The sequence below is a fragment of the Dioscorea cayenensis genome, chromosome 17 (genome assembly GCF_009730915.1).
Source record: "Dioscorea cayenensis subsp. rotundata cultivar TDr96_F1 chromosome 17, TDr96_F1_v2_PseudoChromosome.rev07_lg8_w22 25.fasta, whole genome shotgun sequence".
Lineage (NCBI taxonomy): Eukaryota > Viridiplantae > Streptophyta > Magnoliopsida > Dioscoreales > Dioscoreaceae > Dioscorea > Dioscorea cayenensis.
Window position 1 is genome coordinate 2,922,147 of NC_052487.1, and position 20,030 is coordinate 2,942,176.

At 33.6% G+C, this 20,030-nt stretch overlaps 2 protein-coding genes across 2 annotated transcripts; one reads left to right on the top strand and one right to left on the bottom strand.

The window, feature by feature from the left end:
- Window positions 1-971: 971 nt before the first annotated feature.
- On the bottom strand, window positions 972-6,155 carry LOC120280721 (ribonucleoside-diphosphate reductase large subunit). The gene is made up of 17 exons (XM_039287667.1): window positions 5,659-6,155; window positions 5,511-5,572; window positions 5,319-5,406; window positions 4,915-5,178; window positions 4,599-4,839; window positions 4,446-4,522; window positions 3,733-3,903; window positions 3,520-3,612; window positions 3,293-3,442; window positions 3,093-3,179; window positions 2,860-3,024; window positions 2,647-2,766; window positions 1,981-2,183; window positions 1,761-1,910; window positions 1,535-1,682; window positions 1,356-1,439; window positions 972-1,264 (listed from the first exon to the last, which is right to left on the bottom strand). Exons 1-17 carry the CDS (start codon window positions 5,884-5,886, stop codon window positions 1,163-1,165), a joined length of 2,433 nt encoding a protein of 810 aa, XP_039143601.1. The 5' UTR covers window positions 5,887-6,155; the 3' UTR covers window positions 972-1,162.
- A 5,285-nt stretch (window positions 6,156-11,440) lies between these two features.
- On the top strand, window positions 11,441-18,893 carry LOC120280246 (zinc finger protein BRUTUS). Its single transcript, XM_039287022.1, has 14 exons — window positions 11,441-11,853; window positions 12,431-12,640; window positions 13,252-13,446; window positions 13,529-13,887; window positions 14,225-14,450; window positions 14,541-14,709; window positions 14,800-16,065; window positions 16,209-16,380; window positions 16,472-16,693; window positions 17,076-17,213; window positions 17,875-18,109; window positions 18,347-18,406; window positions 18,579-18,650; window positions 18,756-18,893. The coding sequence occupies exons 1-14, from the start codon at window positions 11,560-11,562 to the stop codon at window positions 18,891-18,893; spliced, it is 3,756 nt and encodes a 1,251-aa protein (XP_039142956.1). The 5' UTR covers window positions 11,441-11,559.
- The last annotated feature ends 1,137 nt before the right edge of the window (window positions 18,894-20,030 follow it).

Sequence of the window (20,030 nt, forward strand, 5' to 3'; positions counted from 1 at the left end):
AAAATATATTCAAGCAACACAAGCAAGTCTTACAAGATGATGACAATTAACATAGATATCAAGAAAAATGATGAAAGGTGTGGAAGGCAACAAAGAATTAACTCAGGATGACCATACTCAAATGATAGGTGCAAATAACTAAAATTTTTATCTTTTGAACACTAGAATAAAGCGTGTATCATAACTGCCACAATGATAGGCTAAAAACAACCCAATGTTTTTGCTTTGAATCTGCAATATTTCATAAAAAAATGCTTAATGGATATAAGGGCCCTTACCCTTGTCAAAATTCCAAAATTTAGACCCACACTTAACAAATACTAGTCAGTTGGTGCACATTGAGGGTGCATGTTAAACCTCAATAGATAACTTACTAGTTATACTAGCCTAGAAGGGAAATAAGCATATCAAAACAAGCTACTTTTTAACTGGCACAACATGAACAAAAATGCTAAGTTATGCAATTTGAATAGAAGAACATTAATAAAGATGTTGAGCGATGCAATTTGAAAGGCTTTAGAGTTGAAATTAAGTTATGCAATTTAAACTGCAAACCATGAAAAAACATGCCAATATTAGGCAAAAGATGACTTCCTGCATAATTACAGATGAAAAAAGTGTGGATTATGGCTGAACATAAAAAACTAAAAAAAACTCATCATCGATATTTCTAATTTGAATAGAAAAATATCTCTACATCGTTAAAAAAAAATAAAATAAAATTGTAATACCAGAAAGCATATCACAAAACCACATTGAAAATAAATTTATGTATCATAATGACAGAAAATCATCCCTTGACTGAATTATTTTGATGGAATTGGTGCTTTTGCCGTGACCAAAGTTGTGAGAGAAAAGAGTAGGAGGATGTTGAGACTATCTATTAAATTTATTCACTCTGGGTGAGAATGTCAGAGTGAATAAATTAAATAGATAGTCTTAACTATTAAGAAAAAATAATCATTCTCACAGAGAAACTTAACCCTGACATTAACAGTTTTTTTTTTAAAAAGAAAATAGAAAAAAGAAACAAAGCAGTTAAAAAACTATACACAATACACAACCAACCAAAGTAAAGTAGGTACTATAAGACGGGTACATCATCCCTGTTTCAAGTCTGAATTCCAAACATACATGTGAAGGGCTTGCAGGCCTGAAGTTTTTAACTACCACATGCAACACATTCCTCTCTGTTGTTCAGAGAGCAAACAATCTTGGCCATTTTGGCTGCTTCATCATCAGTATCTTCCACCGGCTTGTTATTCTGAGTTTCAATAATAAATAATATTATAAATCAAATCAAGAACACATAACAAAAACAAGGCAAAAGGACAAATGGGCATAAGAACTTGTACCTCAATGATGGAGGTATCCACTGTGAACTTAATTGCATCGGCAGCAGCACGAGTTCGTAAGTAATACATCCCGGTTTTTAGGCCCTGGAATTATAAGAGGTTTCAAAACATTATATAAGTTAAATGAAAAGAGGTCTCAGGTAGTTTCATTCAGACAAGAAATGGTGATAATGGCATACGTTTGTCCAAGCATGGAAATGCAGGGAAGTTAACTTTGGAAAATTGGGTTGCTCCATGTGAATGTTCAGGCTTTGGCTCTGATCTATATAGCAACCTCTGTCAATGGCCATGTTAACTAGTGTTTTTTGCTTGATTTCCCAGACAGTTCTGACAAGATAATAACAGTTGTGAGATCACAATTGAAACTTTCTTAGAACACATAAATAGATAGCACAACATCCTTACTTGTATATAGCTTTCAAGTTATCTGGAATTTCTGGAATTTTAAGGACAGATCCATTCTCATAGATGATTTGGTTTTTAAGAACTGGGGACCAAATGCCCATTTCTGTCAGATCGTGAAGGAGATGTTTATTCACAACTACAAATTCTCCGCTGCAATATATGAGCATTGTCAATTAAATGAACCAGAAACTTTGAGGTATAAAAGTCAAAAGTTTGCCACCTTAAGACCCTGCGGCTGTAGATATTGGAAGTATATGGCTCAAAACATTCATTGTTGCCAAGAATTTGACTGGTTGAAGCAGTAGGCATTGGAGCAACTAGAAGGGAGTTTCTTACTCCATTCTTAGAGATATGTTCTCTTAATGCAGACCAGTCCCATCGGTCAGATGGAGTTACATTCCACATATCATGCTGAAAAATTCCCTACACATAAAGGAAACAAGCAAAAAAATAGAAAAGTGGATGAGAAATTAAACCTTATTCCACTCTGTCACATGGTAAAATAATCAAAATGCTTCATCTTTTAAATATATATTGGACAAAATTTTTGAGAATACATCCTTGCAGATCATACGTAATTACTGATGGACATATTTCCCTGCATCTTATCCTACAACACTACTCAATTTACAGTAATAATTTATATGCAATAACAAAAAATGATTGTAGTTAGTAGAAGATATTTTGGTGAACTTCTGATGAAATAAGAACCTAGGCAAATCCAGGTTATGCATTTTTCTGATGCAGAAACAATGTGGGTGTAACTTATAATCATAAGAGCCAAAAATAGATAAATCAATAAATACATAAATAAATAAAAAAGGACAAAAGATCACAAAGTGAAACCACCATGAGAATTTTTAATGACAAAGAACATGACACTAACCTTGCTGACAGGGCTCCCTTGATAAGTTTCATAGGGACCCTCTTTTGCAGCAAGTTCTGATGAAGCCTTCAGGGCATGATAATATATAGTTTCAAATATTTCCTTGTTTAGTTGCTGAGCCTGCGGGCAAATTACAATTTGTCCTTGAATGAAACATGTTACAGTTTATGCCAATAGAAAAATTAAAATGAACTCCTGAAGGCCTGCAATTACCTCCGGTGAATCAAAAGGCATGCCAAGTAAGATGAAAGCATCTGCCAAACCCTGAACACCTATGCCAATTGGCCTATGGCGTAGGTTCGAATTCTTTGCAGTTTCAACAGGGTAATAGTTGACATCAATTATTTTGTTAAGGTTCACTGTTACTATGGCAGTGATCTGTTCAAACAAGCAAATGAGAATTTTGATTGATGCATCAAAATTAAATCAAAACATAGGAAACATGCCTCTGCTAGCTTCTCAAAATCAAAATATCTAGTCTTAGATCCACTACTGCCAACCAGCTTAGATGGATGTGCCTCTATCGGAACACCCTGTAAAGAATGAAGAAACAGTAGTAGATTGTCACACCAAATGAACATAAATTGGATGTTTTCTAATAAAAAAAAAATATACCAGATATTTTAAAAAGTTGCAACAGGTATACCTGCTCCCGGACAAATCTTGGTAAAGCAATGGATGCCAAATTACAGACAGCAGTTTCAGTGGGACTTGTAAACTCAATTATCTCCGTACACAAATTTGAAGATTTGATAGTACCCAGATTCTGTTGATTACTTTTCCTATTGCAAGTATCCTACAGTCGAATATTCCATTAATAAACCTCAAAAGCAAGTCTAGTATTAAGCAAATAAGATGACTACATCATAATACCTTGTAAAGCATATAAGGTGTTCCTGTTTCAATTTGAGATGCTAAAATTGCATACCAGAGGGTATGTGCGGAAACTACTTTTTTGGCTTTGCCCTAAAAGAAAAAAACAGTAACCAGTTACTGATTAAATTGCATTTGATATAATACAAAGGTTATCCTACAATATAAGAAATTAGTGATCTTACAATATATCAAATGCAAAAAGATAATTACCTCCTTTTCATACTTCAGGTAAAGGTTTACAAATTCATCGCCCCAGCAATCAGACAATCCTGGAGCTTCATTTGGGCAAAACAATGACCATTGCCCATTACTATTGGCCCTCTCCATGAACAGATCAGGAATCCATAGGGCATAAAACAAATCCCTTGCCCTGTGCTCTTCCTGGAAGATGGTGACACAAATTTATTTATTTTTCTACTTTTGGTCAACAGGAAAAACATCAAAAGCAAACACCAAGGTTCATAAAACTTCCAGTTTTCTAGAACTACAACTAAGCCATGTTTGAAAAGCTAGCAACATCTTTTCTTTTAGGGTTACAAAGAAAACACAATAACCTCTGCTTATAATGATTATCAAGTCATGCCATATTGAAGGGATGTCAATTTAAGATTACCCACATAAATATCAGAATTATAATTTTCATTAACCATTTAAATGTAGGTCATACCTTCTAGTGGTTAGCCATATTCATCAATACACCCTGAAGAATGCACTAAAAGCAGATGGTGATAGTATTCAAATAATCATCAGGCATCATATTCAAATAAAAAGGGTTCTCGAGAAACTATAAAGCTTTTAATCGATAAATACAATTATTGGCTAATTTCCAGTATGAATTGCTCCCTGGTTTAGAAAATAGAATCAACCAATATTAAAGGACTGCTAAAATTAAATAAATAAAATACAAAAGTTACCATCAATACCTTTCCATGATTCTTCCTAAGATCAAGGAACTCAAAAATATCAGCATGCCAGGGTTCCAAATATACAGCAAAAGCTCCTAAAACATGGAACATATATTAAGCAATGAATGTTAGCCAATATGAATATAAACAAGTAAAACATGGCCAACTTACCCTTTCTCTTGCCGCCTCCTTGGTCAACATAACGAGCAGTATCATTAAACACACGCAGCATAGGAACTATACCATTGGAAGTTCCATTAGTCCCACGAATGTAACTACCAGTTGCACGTATGTTATGGACTGAAACACCAATCCCTCCAGCAGATTTGCTTATAACAGCACACTCCTTGAGAGTATCGTATATTCCTTCTATGCTGTCATCCTTCATGCACACTAAGAAGCAGCTACTCAACTGGCAAAATCACACCAGATCATATAAGAATTCAAACATAAATCACTCACTGTTAAGATGGGTCCAGCACATTACCTGAGGCCGCGGGGTGCCGGCATTGAATAAAGTAGGGGAGGCATGAGTAAACCAACGCTGAGACATCATATGATATGTTTGGATAACAGAATCAATATCATCCTTATGAATTCCAACAGCAACTCTCATCAGCATATGCTGCGGTCTTTCCACAACCTTTCCAGAAACTTTCAAGAGATATGACCTTTCAAGAGTTTTGAAACCAAAATAATCATAGTCAAAGTCTCTATCATAGATAATCTCACTGTCCAATTGAACCGCATTCTGAAACATAAACAACCAGAATTAATAGTTGAAATTTCATAATTTCACAATGCACTAGTTAGCTAAAAGATCAAATTTCCATCATATAAACCTCAAACAAGTGTACCCAAAGATAATTCATATAAATAAAAGACACAAACCTTCATGATTATCTCATACACATCATCGGCAACCAACGGAGCCTTTAGCCCAGATCTCTCATTAACATGGTTATACATGTCCTTGATCCTGAAACAACAAAGTAGAAAATCTACATATAAATCCAAAAATCCAAATAAAACAGTACGCCAATCACTAAAAACCCAATTGGACAAAACCAATCAAGGCCTTACGTCTCAGAGAAAGATTTCTTTGTATTCTTATGCAAATTAGACACAGCAATCCTCGCAGCAAGCTACAAACTCACAAGAAAAAAACCAATCAAAACCACAGAAACACAAATCAAAAAGAAAACAAACCAGAAGAGGAGAAATCCCCAACCGAAGCATAATCAGGATGGTTAGCAGTCATAGCAGCGGCAGTCTCAGCAGCGAGTTCATCAAGCTGCGAAGTCGTCACACCCTTGTACACCCCGGCGCACACCTTCTGCGCAACAAGCACCGGATCGCAATGCTCCTGGCTGAGCCCATAGCTAAGCTTCTTCAACCGAGCAGTGATCTTGTCGAAATGGACCGATTCCTGCCGCCCATCGCGCTTCACCACGTACATCGTTCTCGGTGGGGGATTTCGTCGAACAGGTGATGGGCAAAATGGGAGAAGGAGAGAAGGCGGTGGAGATGAGGAGAATGGTTGTTAGGGTTTAAATAGATTTGGGGATTATCGGCGAAGGTAGCTTGCGAAGCAAGCTTGGCGCCCTTTTTTTGGGATTTGAATTTTGGCGCCAAGAGTTTTCGATGGTTCTTGAAGTCAAGGCCCGCTTCACAATTTTCGCGCGCTTTTGTCGCCCTTTCGCGGTGTCCAGCTTGTTTGAATAAATAGATTGAGTTTTTCGTTTGTGTCCTTTTACAAGTTTGTAATTTTTATTTGTGTTTCTTTGGTGATGTTGGATTATTTGGTGGGGGCGGAGTTGGTGAAGTGTCATTAACAATTAATGATAATTGTTAACTAATAATTCAAATTTAAAATAATAATAATAATAATATAATATAATTCATTTATAAACTTCCATTATCAGGCGTTGGATCTTGATCCAACGATAAACATTTGATGAACAGTGGTTAATTCAGTAAAAAAAAATATAGTAATTATTTTTGGACCAATACAACACACTGTACTATTGCGATTCAATGACTTATAATTGAGTGTCCATAGATTTTTTTATCTATGAACATCCATAAAAGACGTTTTGTTATAATAATAAATAAATATATATATATATTATAATAATAAAATAATTAAAGATATTAATCATGCACCATTTATGTATATCATCAATTATTTCATTAATTATATTATTTTTAATGTATCATTTTAATGTGTATATAGATATAGATTATGAGTGCTTTTTTTTTATTTTTCAAACTTTTAATGTGACCTTTAAAAAAGTTTTTCAAATTTTATTCAATAATTTGTCAATAATGGAAAATTAATAAAATAAAATAAAATTTAGATTACATTTTTTTATTTTAAAAATGTGAGTATTTTACTTTTAAATATTATTATTAAATTAATTTGTTGCAATAATCTTTCTTGTGCATAACATGGGGTATGACTCTCGTGTGTGTGTGTGTGTATATAAATAGAAAACAAGTCTGTTACGAGTGAAGTTCTTATGAAAAGTTTTCTTGTCAAAACATAAATAAAAATATTAAAATAATATTAAATATTTATAATATAGCATATCATATTAAATTATCCTACTGTTAATTGTGTGATGTTTTGATTGATTATGTTCAAAGTGGATTGGTGATACTTTTGATAATGTTAGTACTTGCAACTATCGGTAAAATTATTATTGGTACACGTAGTTTATTATTATTATTATTATTATTATTATTATATTTTAATAATTCATATGTAGCAACTTTATTTGTGTTACTTTCCCCAAAATTTAGATCCATTAAATTCAAGTTTGATCAGTAAATTAAATAAATACAGTATAATTTATTTATATTATTTTTTATGAATATTAATATTATCATGCAACATTTATATGGATATCCCATTAGTATATCATTAATCATTTTAACGTGTAAATAGATTGTGGGTTTATTTTTATTGATTTGCTTTATTTTATTTGATGGGTAGCATAAGTTTTAAATGTTTAATTTTTCATCATAAAACAATGATCAATCCCTTCTAATTCTATAAATTAATTTCGATATAATATTTGTTTGTTAATTATATGATGCTTTTCATTGATTAGGTTCAAAATCAAATGGGATTCACAATGTTTATGAAAATGTGAGTGTTTGAATATTATCAGGTATCATTTATATGGATATTGATAAGTTCATTAAGTATAGCATTAATCATTTTAATGTAAATAGATCGTGGGTTTATTTTATTAATTTATTTGATTTATTCGATGAATAGCACATGTTTATTTATATTTATTTTTTCATCGGCAACAATAGTAAATTCCTATTTCCTACTAATTCTATAAATCAATTTAATTATAATATAAAATTGTACCGAACCCAGGATTGTTGAAGAAAATTAATTCATTTAATGAAATAAAATAACATTATTTAGAAAATGGGGAAATGTTAATATATATATATATATATAACGAAATATTTTAAAATAAGTTAGTTTTCCTTGTACCACAGCATATAATTATATTTTATTTTTTAAAAAACTAATGTGTTACCTATATGGTACCATTTAGTTATATATTCCCAGTATAAAATTAAATTTAATTTTATTTAAAATTAAGTTCATTCCTCCGATGCACAAACACGAGCATAACAATATAATATAATAGTAGTAATAATAATATTTCCACAATCATTTTTATTTATCTATTTTAACTAATTCGCATAGATTATGAAAATTAGTTAAACTTAATTGATGATTTAAAATTTATAAAAAAATATCAAATTTTCAATAATAATTTTATTTAAAATATTATTTAATATAATATATAGTTGAATATAATTTATTTAAAAATTTTAGAATTACATTAAATATAATAATATTTCAAGTAAAAAATAATATTTAATGCTTTAAATTGGCAAGTAAAAAAGGGAAAAAACTATAAAATAAAATAACTAAAAAAAAGACCCGAATGAGTAATAATTACATGCATTTGAGAATTCATCCGTATTTCCGAGATATTTGAAAAAGCAAAACTCAGAATTACAGGGATTAAAAGTTAATATATATTAACTCTGATTTACTGGTTCACAATAATAATAAAACAAATCAAATGGTAACGCCTTCTATTAGTTTTTTATTTTATTATTTATTTATTTATTTTCTTAATGGGTATAAGAAGTTTAATTTAAATTCAAATTCAAATTAATATGATTCAAAGAGATTGAAATTAACATCCTGGATTCTTGGTCATCCATCCTTCTCAAGTCATTCGTGGATTATTAAAATACTGTTAAATAAGTTATTTTATTTATTCATTGAAACACATATGTGACATCATTTGTTTTTCCACGATTATAATTATATATATATATATATATATTTAAATATATACACCGGATTAGAACATTCAACCTATCAATTTCACATTAATTAAAAAAAATAAAATCATAACATTAAAAAAATAGACAAGTCATGTGGTCCAAAAATAGAAATAAAACCGACTTAAGTCATTTTAACAGTGACATAAAAAAAATTATGATTTTTTAATATTTATTTCAAACAATTTATATTTTGACAATTCATCTTTTTGACATACAATCACTTTCTATATTAACAAAAAAGAAAAAGAAATCATAACTTCTTTATTTTACTTTGAGTATACGGCTTAAATTAAAACCATATCAAAGAATTAGAAATGCTTTTAAAATAATCTTATATTTTTCCAATGGATTGAGATGAAGAAATTTCTAATAATATCCACATCATTAATGAAACACCTCAATTAACACTTAAATTAAAATCAAACTCAAAAACTATGTCCAAAAACTAACAATACTCTTAAGATAATCCTTAATTAATAATTAAACTAAAATTGAACTCAAAACCATGTCCAAAAACCAACAAAAAAAAAAATACTTTTAACTAAGTTTTGCCAATGGGAAGTGACAAAGAAATTTCTAATAATATCCACACTATCAAACAACTTTATTTAGAAACAGATTAAAATTAAACTAAAATAAAATAAATAAATAAAAATATAGCAAATGATGTATTCAATACACCAAATTTCTCACCTAATAACTTGGATATGGTCCAACCGATAATCACGTCCCCTTGATGTCTAAAAAGACCATTTTGCCAATTTGACGATAATACCCTCATTAGGATTACTCCCTGATTATGACTCTTGAAGGCATTATCGTCCAAATAAGAAGTACATCGGACGGTCCTTCTCGGTAGTCCTGGCAGAAGGTGCCACCAGAGCCGTTGGATCGGTGGGGCCCTGTATATCAAAAACTAGCGTGAGATGGGCACGTGCCGGCCAAGCACTGGCACGTGAGGAACTCATCCTCGCACGTGCCAGCTTCAAGCCGTGGGTTTTTGAACGCTTTCTAGATAATATCGCGATATTTTGGATGCGTTCTTTATACCGTGGGCCGTGCCACGTGGACTTCCATTAAATCAACGGTGGCGATTGATGGACGGATTCTTGCTATCCATTTCGCCGGCATGGACTCATCTGGTATTATCTTAAAGATTCAAGGGTAAGACCGGAAATTCATAGTGTTTTGCTTGGATTCGTATATCTTTAAAAGGTTCTTTTACACATATGCCCCTACAAAAGTATGAACCAAGCTTTTCAAAGAAATTTTAAAATCCATTTTTTTTAAATGGTATTTTATTATTTTTTATTTTCCATAACATGTTTGTTTGAACAAGATTTTTCCAATAATAATAATAATAATAAAGGAAAAAATGTTAGTGGCAAATATATTTTATTTTTTCACAATCCCACGCAAATATCCATCAATATGATTGTAAGGCATCAAGAAATATAGATTTTTATGTGGAAATATGCCTTATAATCTACAAATTTTTTATATTTATCTATTATATTTTAGATGTATAATAATATGATAAAATTAAAAATGTATTTAACATAAATAATAAAAAAGCTCATAAATTTTATTTTAATTTTTTTAACAAGATATTAAACAACAACACGATAGCAACACCAATAAATTTTTAAGTTTTTATATATTAAACTATTAAATTGATTTTTTAAAAAAAATTACTTTTTAACACTTACACATATATGAAATTACTATTTTAATATATTTGTTTCATCATTTTATATGAATTTGAACTATGAATTAGAATTCAAATTTATTAAAAATTTAAATATTTATTAATTATATACTCCTCTTTCATATTAATTGTGATGTTTGAATTTTTTTAAAAAATTATTTATCATATTTAAGAGTTTTATAACAATAAGTAATTATTTTATGTTTTTCAAATTTATTCTAGAATAACAAAGTGGGGTGTGTACTAATAAGAGTAAATAACTTTGACAAGTTTAAAAACTGAGTTTTTTCTAAGAAACTTTAAATTTATTTTATATATAATTATAAAATAATACACATAAATTTCGTACTACTGCATTCGACTTCTTTCTAAAAAAAAATTACGAAATACACTAATTTTAGTTTATCATATTCTGACACATGTCCCATGTAATATTATTATATTTTTTTTATTATAATTAAAAAAATTTGTCAAATTTTAATAAGTTAAAACCAGGATATTTCTTGATTCGAGAATAAGAAGAGATGAGTTCATTGCATTCGCATACAAAGAAAATCTCAAATGGGTTTCTTGAAGTGTCACGGTTCCACAAATGTAAAATTACCAAATCACCCTCAATTCAATGCTTGCATGAGACGGTAGTGCCCGCAGACGAGGATTGCATGAATCCCGCGGTGGACATTATTGGAATTTACTGTTACTCAACTTTGAATCCCGTTTCCCCCAAATTCCCGTTTCCCACTAACACAACGGGCGCAGGAGCGGGAGAATCACACACGATGCACGTGAGCCCACACGATCAACCTCTCCTCCTGTGTCCTACGTGGCGTTCTATCCTCCTCTCGCCACGTGTCACCGACGTACAACCCCACCCCCCCTTATCAACGCCCAAGGCCCACTTCTCTCTCTCTCTCTCTCTCTCTCTCGTTCTCGTTCTCCTTCTCTTGCTTCGCCTTCTTCTCCTCGGGCTCTTCTGAGACGCGAAACCCTAAGAGCAAGAACACGGTCGAGAACCGGAGTTCTTGGATCCCGATGGCGACGCCTGGTGATGGAGTTCTTGCGCTCATTCCGCGGGAACCCCTGAATTCCATGGAGGCGGCTTCTTCTTCGTCTTCGACACCGGCTTCTTGTCTTGATAGCCCGGCGGAGAAGTCGCCAATTTTGATATTTTTGTTATTTCACAAGGCTATTCGTTCTGAGCTTGACCGGCTCCACCGCGCCGCGGTCGCTTTCGCTACTGATGGCCGTGGGGAGCTTGAGTCGCTCTCGGCGCGCTGCCGGTTCTTGTTTGCGATTTATAAGCATCACTGCAATGCGGAGGATGAGGTATGGTGATTTGGTGTTTGTGTTCGTTTGGAATGGTTAGGGTTTGTGTATTGATTTTATCTAGTTGTTGAATTGTGCCTGGTTAGTGGTTTGGAGGGTTTGTTGAAACGGAGAAGTTTCTCCCTTTTTGCGGTCAAGAAAATGATCAAGAAAATCTCCCCGAGAAAAATTTGCTCTTGGGGTGAACCCTTATTATTATTTGTGAGATCTTGAGGTGGATTTATATGGTTTAAATTTTTTATTCAAATTTTTACAATAAACGGGGGGAAAATCGAAATTTCCCATTTCAGGGTTTAATTCTTGGTTAGGGTGAGTTTCCAACTTGCAGGAGCATGAGAAAATGATGTTAGAGATAGTGAATTTTCTGCTGTGTTCTAAGGATTTGGGTGATTTATGTGGATAATATAGATGATTCCTCCCACAATTCATGTGTATTATTTGTGTACTAGTTAATGTCATGGATATCGCGAGATCATTATGTTGTTGGATAAATTGTTCCTTTCTCGCCAATGCATTAATCAAAATTTTATAATTTTGTCCCTGGTAATTTAACCAGACCTCCTTTTTAAAATTACAGGTTATCTTTCCAGCGCTTGACATACGTGTTAAGAATGTTGCAAGGACATACTCCCTGGAACATAAGGGAGAAAGCGACCTCTTTGATCAATTATTTGAATTGTTGAAGTCTGATATGCAAACTGAGGATACTTATCGAAGGGAACTTGCTTCCTGCACCGGAGCCATTCAAACATCACTTGGGCAGCACATGTCCAAGGAAGAGGAACAAGTGAGTGTTTCCTTCCCGTTATCTCATGATTGAAACTGTTTCACCTGTTATCATGACTTGATGATGTAAACTGGGCCAAGTTTTCCCCATGTAATGGTTAGTAATGTGTTATACATTCTGATGAATATACTTTGCTACTATGTTGATGTCACCATCTTTTTAGAGATCGGATGCCAAGATTCTTGATGTGATTTTATCTTTGCATGGTCCAATTATGAAAATCATATCTTTCATCATTTACTTTATGCCACTCATAGTGCGTTCTAAGGGCTTAGACCTATGAATCTCATACATTTGAGGGTTATCTTTTTTAAATCAATTGCTAGGCTACATTAACCCCATTTTGGAACTATGGTGTTGCTTGTGAAGCCTTTGATTCTTGGTTCTAGATCAACTTTACTGCATGTTTTAAATTTAGGATGCACTGAACGTCTGATATCCTCACTCCAGTTCACACTCATATTTTACTAGAAATTAGTTTGTTGTTGGTAATCTTTGTTGGCCTTAGTCTTTCCCTGTATTATACAATATTTGACTCTTTAGTATTATAGTGTTCTCAGTATTCTTATTCATATTCCATTCTGTTCTCTAACCGCTACCATTTGTCACAGGTTTTTCCGCTGCTTGTTGCAAAGTTTTCATTCCAAGAGCAGGCTGATTTGGTCTGGCGGTTCTTGTGTAGCATTCCAGTCAATATGATGGCTGAGTTCCTTCCATGGCTTTCATCCTGTGTTTCACCTGATGAACAACAGGACATGATAAAATGTTTGCACAAGATAGTTCCAGAGGAAAAACTCCTTCAAGAGGTGATGATTGTTGTCTTCATGCATTATTAACCTTTTCATATTTTAGAAGCTAGTAAACTTAGGTGTGATTTACTTCATGAAGGTCATCTTCACCTGGATGCAAGGGAAAAGCTCTGAAAATCAGTGTGAAGGTCAATGTAAGTTAAAAGGCTCCCTTGTTTCTGGGACTGGAAAGCTGGTTGATGAAACGGACAATCAGGTGTGCGTATGTCAGAATGCCAGGATAGGGAAGAGAAAATTTACAGACTCGAGCTGCAGTTCTGTTGCCTTAACTGAAGCACATCCAATTGATGAAATATTACACTGGCATAATGCCATTAAGAAAGAGTTGAATGATATTGCGGAGGAGGCAAGAAAAATACAACTGTCTGGATTTTGCTCTGATTTGTCTGCCTTCAACGAAAGATTGCAGTTCATTGCTGATGTGTGCATTTTTCATAGGTTGGTGCATTCTTAATTTTTGTATGTCTATGGTTCATTATCTGAAATTTGAAATTTGGAGCATTTATTGTCATTTCTGTATGCACGACCTTCTTTTCTGCAGACTGCCATCTTTACCTTATGTAATCCCATAATTTTAGTTATGCTGCTTCGTGCTCAATTAATGTTGGTTTGTCTCCTCATAGGAGCAAAACATAAACTAGGAAAAGAAGGAAGACAGAATGGATCTAGTAAAACATTCGATGACAACCTCTTTAGTGTTTAAGGTTAAATTGCTTGGGTTTCTTTTGGTTGAAAGTTTTTTATTTTTTTACTTTTGAGTGCATCTTTTCTGCAGTATTGCTGAGGATCAGGTTATATTTCCAGCAGTGGATGGGGAGTTCTCCTTTGTGCAGGAGCATGCTGAGGAAGAAAATCAATTCAACAACTTTAGGTGCTTAATTGAAAATATTCAGAATGCAGGAGCCAAGTCAACTTCTGCAGAATTTTATTCTGAGCTCTGTATGCATGCTGATCAGATAATGGCCACTATTCAGAGGCATTTCCATAGTGAGGAAGTTGAGGTATTTCCTTTTTATCGTCAACTTCATTTCTTATTCATGATTTTATTCAACTCTTTTAGTTAGTAATCTCTTGCTTATTATTCTTTTTAGGTTCTTCCTTTGGCAAGAATCCATTTTAGCATTGAGAAGCAGCGGGAACTTTTGTACAAAAGTATATGTGTGATGCCCTTGAAATTATTAGAGCGTGTTCTGCCATGGTTTGTTGCAATGCTATGTGAGGAAGAGGCTAGATCCTTTCTCCAGAATATGCAAATGGCAGGTTTGATTGTCTGTTTAGTGGTGCATTCTGGTTAATTTTGGTTCTCCATAGAGGCCTCTTTGTCCTAAAATGCTATTTTAATTTATGCAGCTTCAGTATCAGATACAGCTTTTGTTACTCTTTTGTCTGGTTGGGCATGCAAGGGGCGCTTTCAGGATGCCTCCAGACCTGGTAGGTTCACATGCTTGTCTTCAAGGGTGGCGGATGGGTGTGATTTAGACGCGGACAATGATATAGAAGAACAATGTCCTCGAGCATTTTGTGAATGTGCTTGTCCACTTCGCTCATGTGAATCATCAGTTCAGTGTATGGAGAATGGAAAGAGGCCAATAAAACGAGGCAATTTCTCAACACCTTGTTGTAATGTGGATGAAAGTGGATATTCAAAAACTGTGGACACCAAGAAACTGTCATGCAGCAATCAGCCTTGTTGTGTCCCAGGATTAGGGGTAAATGACCATAATCGGGGAATCAGCTCATTGGGTTCTAAAAATTCTCTTCGCTCCCTTTCTTTTAATACTTCTGCCCCATCTTTCGATTCCAGTCTCTTTTTTTGGGAGACTGATGTAATGTCTTCCAAAACAGGCTCAGTAAGGCCTATTGACAACATATTCAAGTTTCATAAAGCTATTCGAAAAGATTTGGAATATTTGGATGTTGAATCTGGAAAGCTTATTGGTTGCAATGAGGCCTTTCTCCGGCAGTTTAGTGGACGATTTCGATTGTTATGGGGTCTATACAAAGCCCATAGTACTGCTGAGGATGAGATTGTCTTTCCAGCTTTAGAATCTCGAGAAGCTCTGCATAATGTTAGTCATTCATACACTCTTGATCACATGCAAGAGGAGAAGTTATTCAAAGGCATATCTGAAGTTCTTTCAGATCTTTCAGAACTACATGAAAGAAGTGGCATCACTGACAATGATGCTGACAATGCCACTGGAAACAACTGTAGTTCTTCTGCCCATGATATTGATTTGATTAAGAAACAGAATGAGCTGGCTACAAAGCTTCAAAGCATGTGCAAATCTATACGTGTCACACTAGACCAACATGTTTTTAGAGAAGAACTGGAGCTGTGGCCTTTATTCGACAAATACTTCTCTGTTGAAGAACAAGACAAAATAGTTGGGCGTATAATTGGATCAACAGGAGCGGAAGTTCTCCAGTCAATGTTACCATGGGTAACTTCTGCCCTTACACTGGAGGAACAGAACAAGATGATGGACACCTGGAGGCAGGCAACCAAGAACACTATGTTCAATGAATGGCTAAATGAATGGTGGAAGGAACCACCTATATCTTCACCACAGGATGAAACTTCAGAAGGCAGCAGTAGCAGTGTTCTTTCAAAAGGTGCTTAAGTTTATTTTTATGTACTTCTAACATGTTTTGTATTGCTTGGTGGCTGTTGGATTGTCTGGTGTTTTTTTCCCCTTACCTGCAAGGTTCTAGAATTGTGTCTTTTAGGAATATGCTTTTAATTTGTGTTCTTATAGGAGTGGAATACTCAGAGAGCATTGACCAAAATGATCAAATGTTTAAGCCGGGCTGGAAGGATATATTCCGCATGAACCAGAGTGAACTTGAGTCTGAGATAAGGAAGGTTTCACGAGATCCCACACTTGATCCACGGCGAAAAGCATATCTTATTCAGAATCTTATGACAAGGTAAGATTTAGATGCAAATAAGTACTACATTCATGACTTCTTTTGCAGCTCGCCTGTTAACTTTGCTAATTAGACCATGAATTACCCATAGTCGATGGATAGCCGCTCAGCAGAAGTTGACTCAAGCAACAACAGATCAATGTGTGGATGGAGAAGATGTGGCTGGGTGTTCTCCATCATTTCGAGATTCAGAGAACCAGATATTTGGTTGCGAGCATTACAAGAGAAACTGTAAACTTGTAGCAGCTTGCTGTAATAAGCTGTACACATGTAGGTTCTGCCATGACAAAGTCAGTGATCATTCAATGGACAGGTAAGTATATTATTTTCTCTATGGTCAGTATAATGCGCATAAGTATAAATATGTATTTGGATTTACATATATTGTATATTATATTTACATACATTATTATTATATATATTAACAAGTGTAACTCTAACAAGCTTGGTACTATCATTTATTAGAGTCTAATCGTTTTTGGATTTAGGATCACTAAACAACTTTCACCTTTTTAAGTTGGTAAGATTTGATTGTTCATCTGAAAGAAAATTTATTCCATTGCATGGTAAAAAACTAAGTGATTATTCAAATTCTTAATGATATTTTGATGTAACCCCATAGAATCATTCATGTGTCGCAGAGCTTATGAATATTCTATTTATTTGATATCTCTTGAATTTCTTTATTTTTGCAGAAAAGCAACAAATGACATGATGTGTATGCAATGTCTGAAGATCCAGCCAGTTGGACCTTCCTGCAAAACACCTTCATGCAATGGGTTTCCAATGGCAAAATACTATTGCAGTATCTGCAAATTTTTTGATGATGAAAGGTATTTATGTGGAAACTTTCCTGAATGTTTTGTTTTTTTAGAACATGAGCACACACGAACTCATCATGGATGTCTGCTGTGTTAACCATCTGCTGTCATAAAACGGTTGTGCTGTGTGGCTCATCTTATCATTCTTCCAGAATTTTTATTTTGCATCTGCATCCTTTAGTGATTAAACCAATAATATATCTTGCTTCAGACCTTTTTAGGATACCTTGTTCTTGGTAATGGTCTACAAGACACAATTTAATGTCTGAGTAAGTAAATACGTAGTCTGAAGCTATAAGAAATGCACGATATTAATAAGAATAAGCCTTAAATACTTACGGTGGGTGAATTATAAAGTCCTGTAATTTTGGTTTCTTTCTATAAATGTCACTTATTATTTTAAGTGAATCCAAACACAAGAGACCACCATTGTCTAAATACTTCATATGGTAATGAGTGCCCACTGGCAGCAACTGACTGACAGGAAGAGGAAATGCTAGGTGCATATGATGTACATTTTCATGAAAACAGTTAAGAATGAAGTTCTTAATTCTTGTTGCTGAGGTGTATGTGTGTGACATGGAGAGCTAATGAGTTTTATTTTACATATGAGGTGCTATATAATGATATGCTCTCTAATTATCTAATGTTTGTTGTATTATGCTAATCTCAGGTCTGTTTACCATTGTCCTTTTTGTAATCTCTGTCGTGTTGGAAAAGGACTCGGTATCGACTTCTTCCACTGCATGAAATGCAATTGCTGCCTTGGAATGAAATTATTAGAGCACAAATGTCGTGAGAAAGGTCTGGAGACAAACTGCCCTATCTGTTGTGATTTTTTATTCACATCAAGTGCAGCTGTCAGAGCTTTGCCTTGTGGTCATTTCATGCATTCAGCTTGCTTTCAGGTCTACCAGAATTTCTTGTTATATATACATATATATGTTTCTTAATGCACATGCAAGGATACAAATAATCTATCTTGGCCTTTACAGTTTCTTTGGTTGCTCAGATTTGGTCTCATGTGTAGTACTTAACCCATTTGTTAATACAAACTTATGTCTATGTGCATAGACTATGCAGTGGTACTAGATTTGTGCAGGTCAAGCTGATATTTCTTATTTTTAAATTTTGGTTTTGTTTAGGCATACACTTGTAGCCACTACACCTGCCCAATATGCAGCAAATCCTTGGGAGACATGGCGGTAAGCATCTTTTTATTCCTCTGCCCTAATTAAAGAACCAATATAACCGGATTTTATTTTATTGTGAGTCAGTACGTCAAAGTTGCCTGAACCATAAAAGTTCACCATATAAACTATACATTAAGATCAATGTACGATCTTGGTTGACAGTTTTCATTGATTTGTTATACAGGTTTACTTCGGCATGCTTGATGCTTTGTTGGCAGCAGAAGAACTCCCAGAAGAATACAAAGAAAGATGTCAGGTTTGGTTTTTTTATTATCAATGGTTCCACCCTTAATCTTAAATTGATTTTTAAACCTATATTGCCTGAACTTAATGTATCATATATATCTGCATGCATGTGCAGGACATACTATGCAATGACTGTGATCGGAAAGGCCAATCTCGGTTCCACTGGTTGTACCACAAATGTGGTTTCTGTGGCTCATATAATACCAGAGTAATCAAGACTGACACAAGCAGTTGCTCACCATCAAACCAATGAAGGAATTGCTTTCTTTAGATCTTCATTTTTCCGGTGTGAATATGCTGTTACTAGCGACCTGTGATCATAAATAGCTGAGCTGTGTGATTTGCAAGGTATGAACATAGTCGATCCATTTTTTTTCCTCTCTAGATGGCATTGTCTGGTCCCCAAAATTCAGGCATCCCTTATGTAGGATCAGATCATAAAATTAGCTCCTGCTCTCTACTAATACGGGATATTGTAGTCAATCATCGCCCACAAGTGCTCCTTCTGATGTTGCATATTGTAATCATATCATTTAACGTGTGATTATTCTCTATGGTAACAGGATCTTCTCAGGGCATAATTTTTTTTGATGTTCAAAGGTGCATTTCTTCTCCATCTTTTATGCAGGCTTTTTTTGTGTTATTGTGATGCTTGTTGTTACAATGTAGTCTTGCTTTAATTGTAGACAGGAGGATCTAATGGTTACCTTAGCAGTTACTATATATTGTAGACTGTGGCCTCTATTTGGGTTGGAAGCATGAAAATTTTGTGGTGTTTTAATTTGCTCTGGAGATTTTGTTTTTTCAACTAAAGTAATTTTAAGTAAAAATGATATTTTAAATTAAAATTATGATTTTGTGATGGTATGATTAGTGTTTATTAGTGTTAATTTTTTTTGTAATGAATTAATTAATTAATTAAAAGGAAATTTGAGAAAAGTTTAGAGGGAATGTAGATTATGCTAAGGTGCTGTTCGGTTAGGATATATAAGATTATTTCTTAAATTTGGAACTTCATAAATTAGGTTGGGAATATTACATTCAGGGAATCGGAATCGAATGATTGGTTCACGTTACTGGTAGTTTGGTAATGTGATATTTCGGGCGGGTAGTGGTACACGTTTGGGACAATATGTGAAGTTTTTTTGTTTAATCATTGTAGCTTTTAAATTTAATAAAATCAGGAAAACATCAATTTTTTTATTTAAAGAATAAGAAAGTAACACGTTTTTTTCCGTTCTTTTCGGTTGAAGATAAAAAAAAAAAGTTGAGTTTTTATTTATTTTTTAAATATTGGTGGGAAGATTTAGATGTATTTAAATTAATTAAATTCGATTTAATTAATATTAATAAAAATTAAATAATTTAAAATTAATTGTTTTAATAAGAC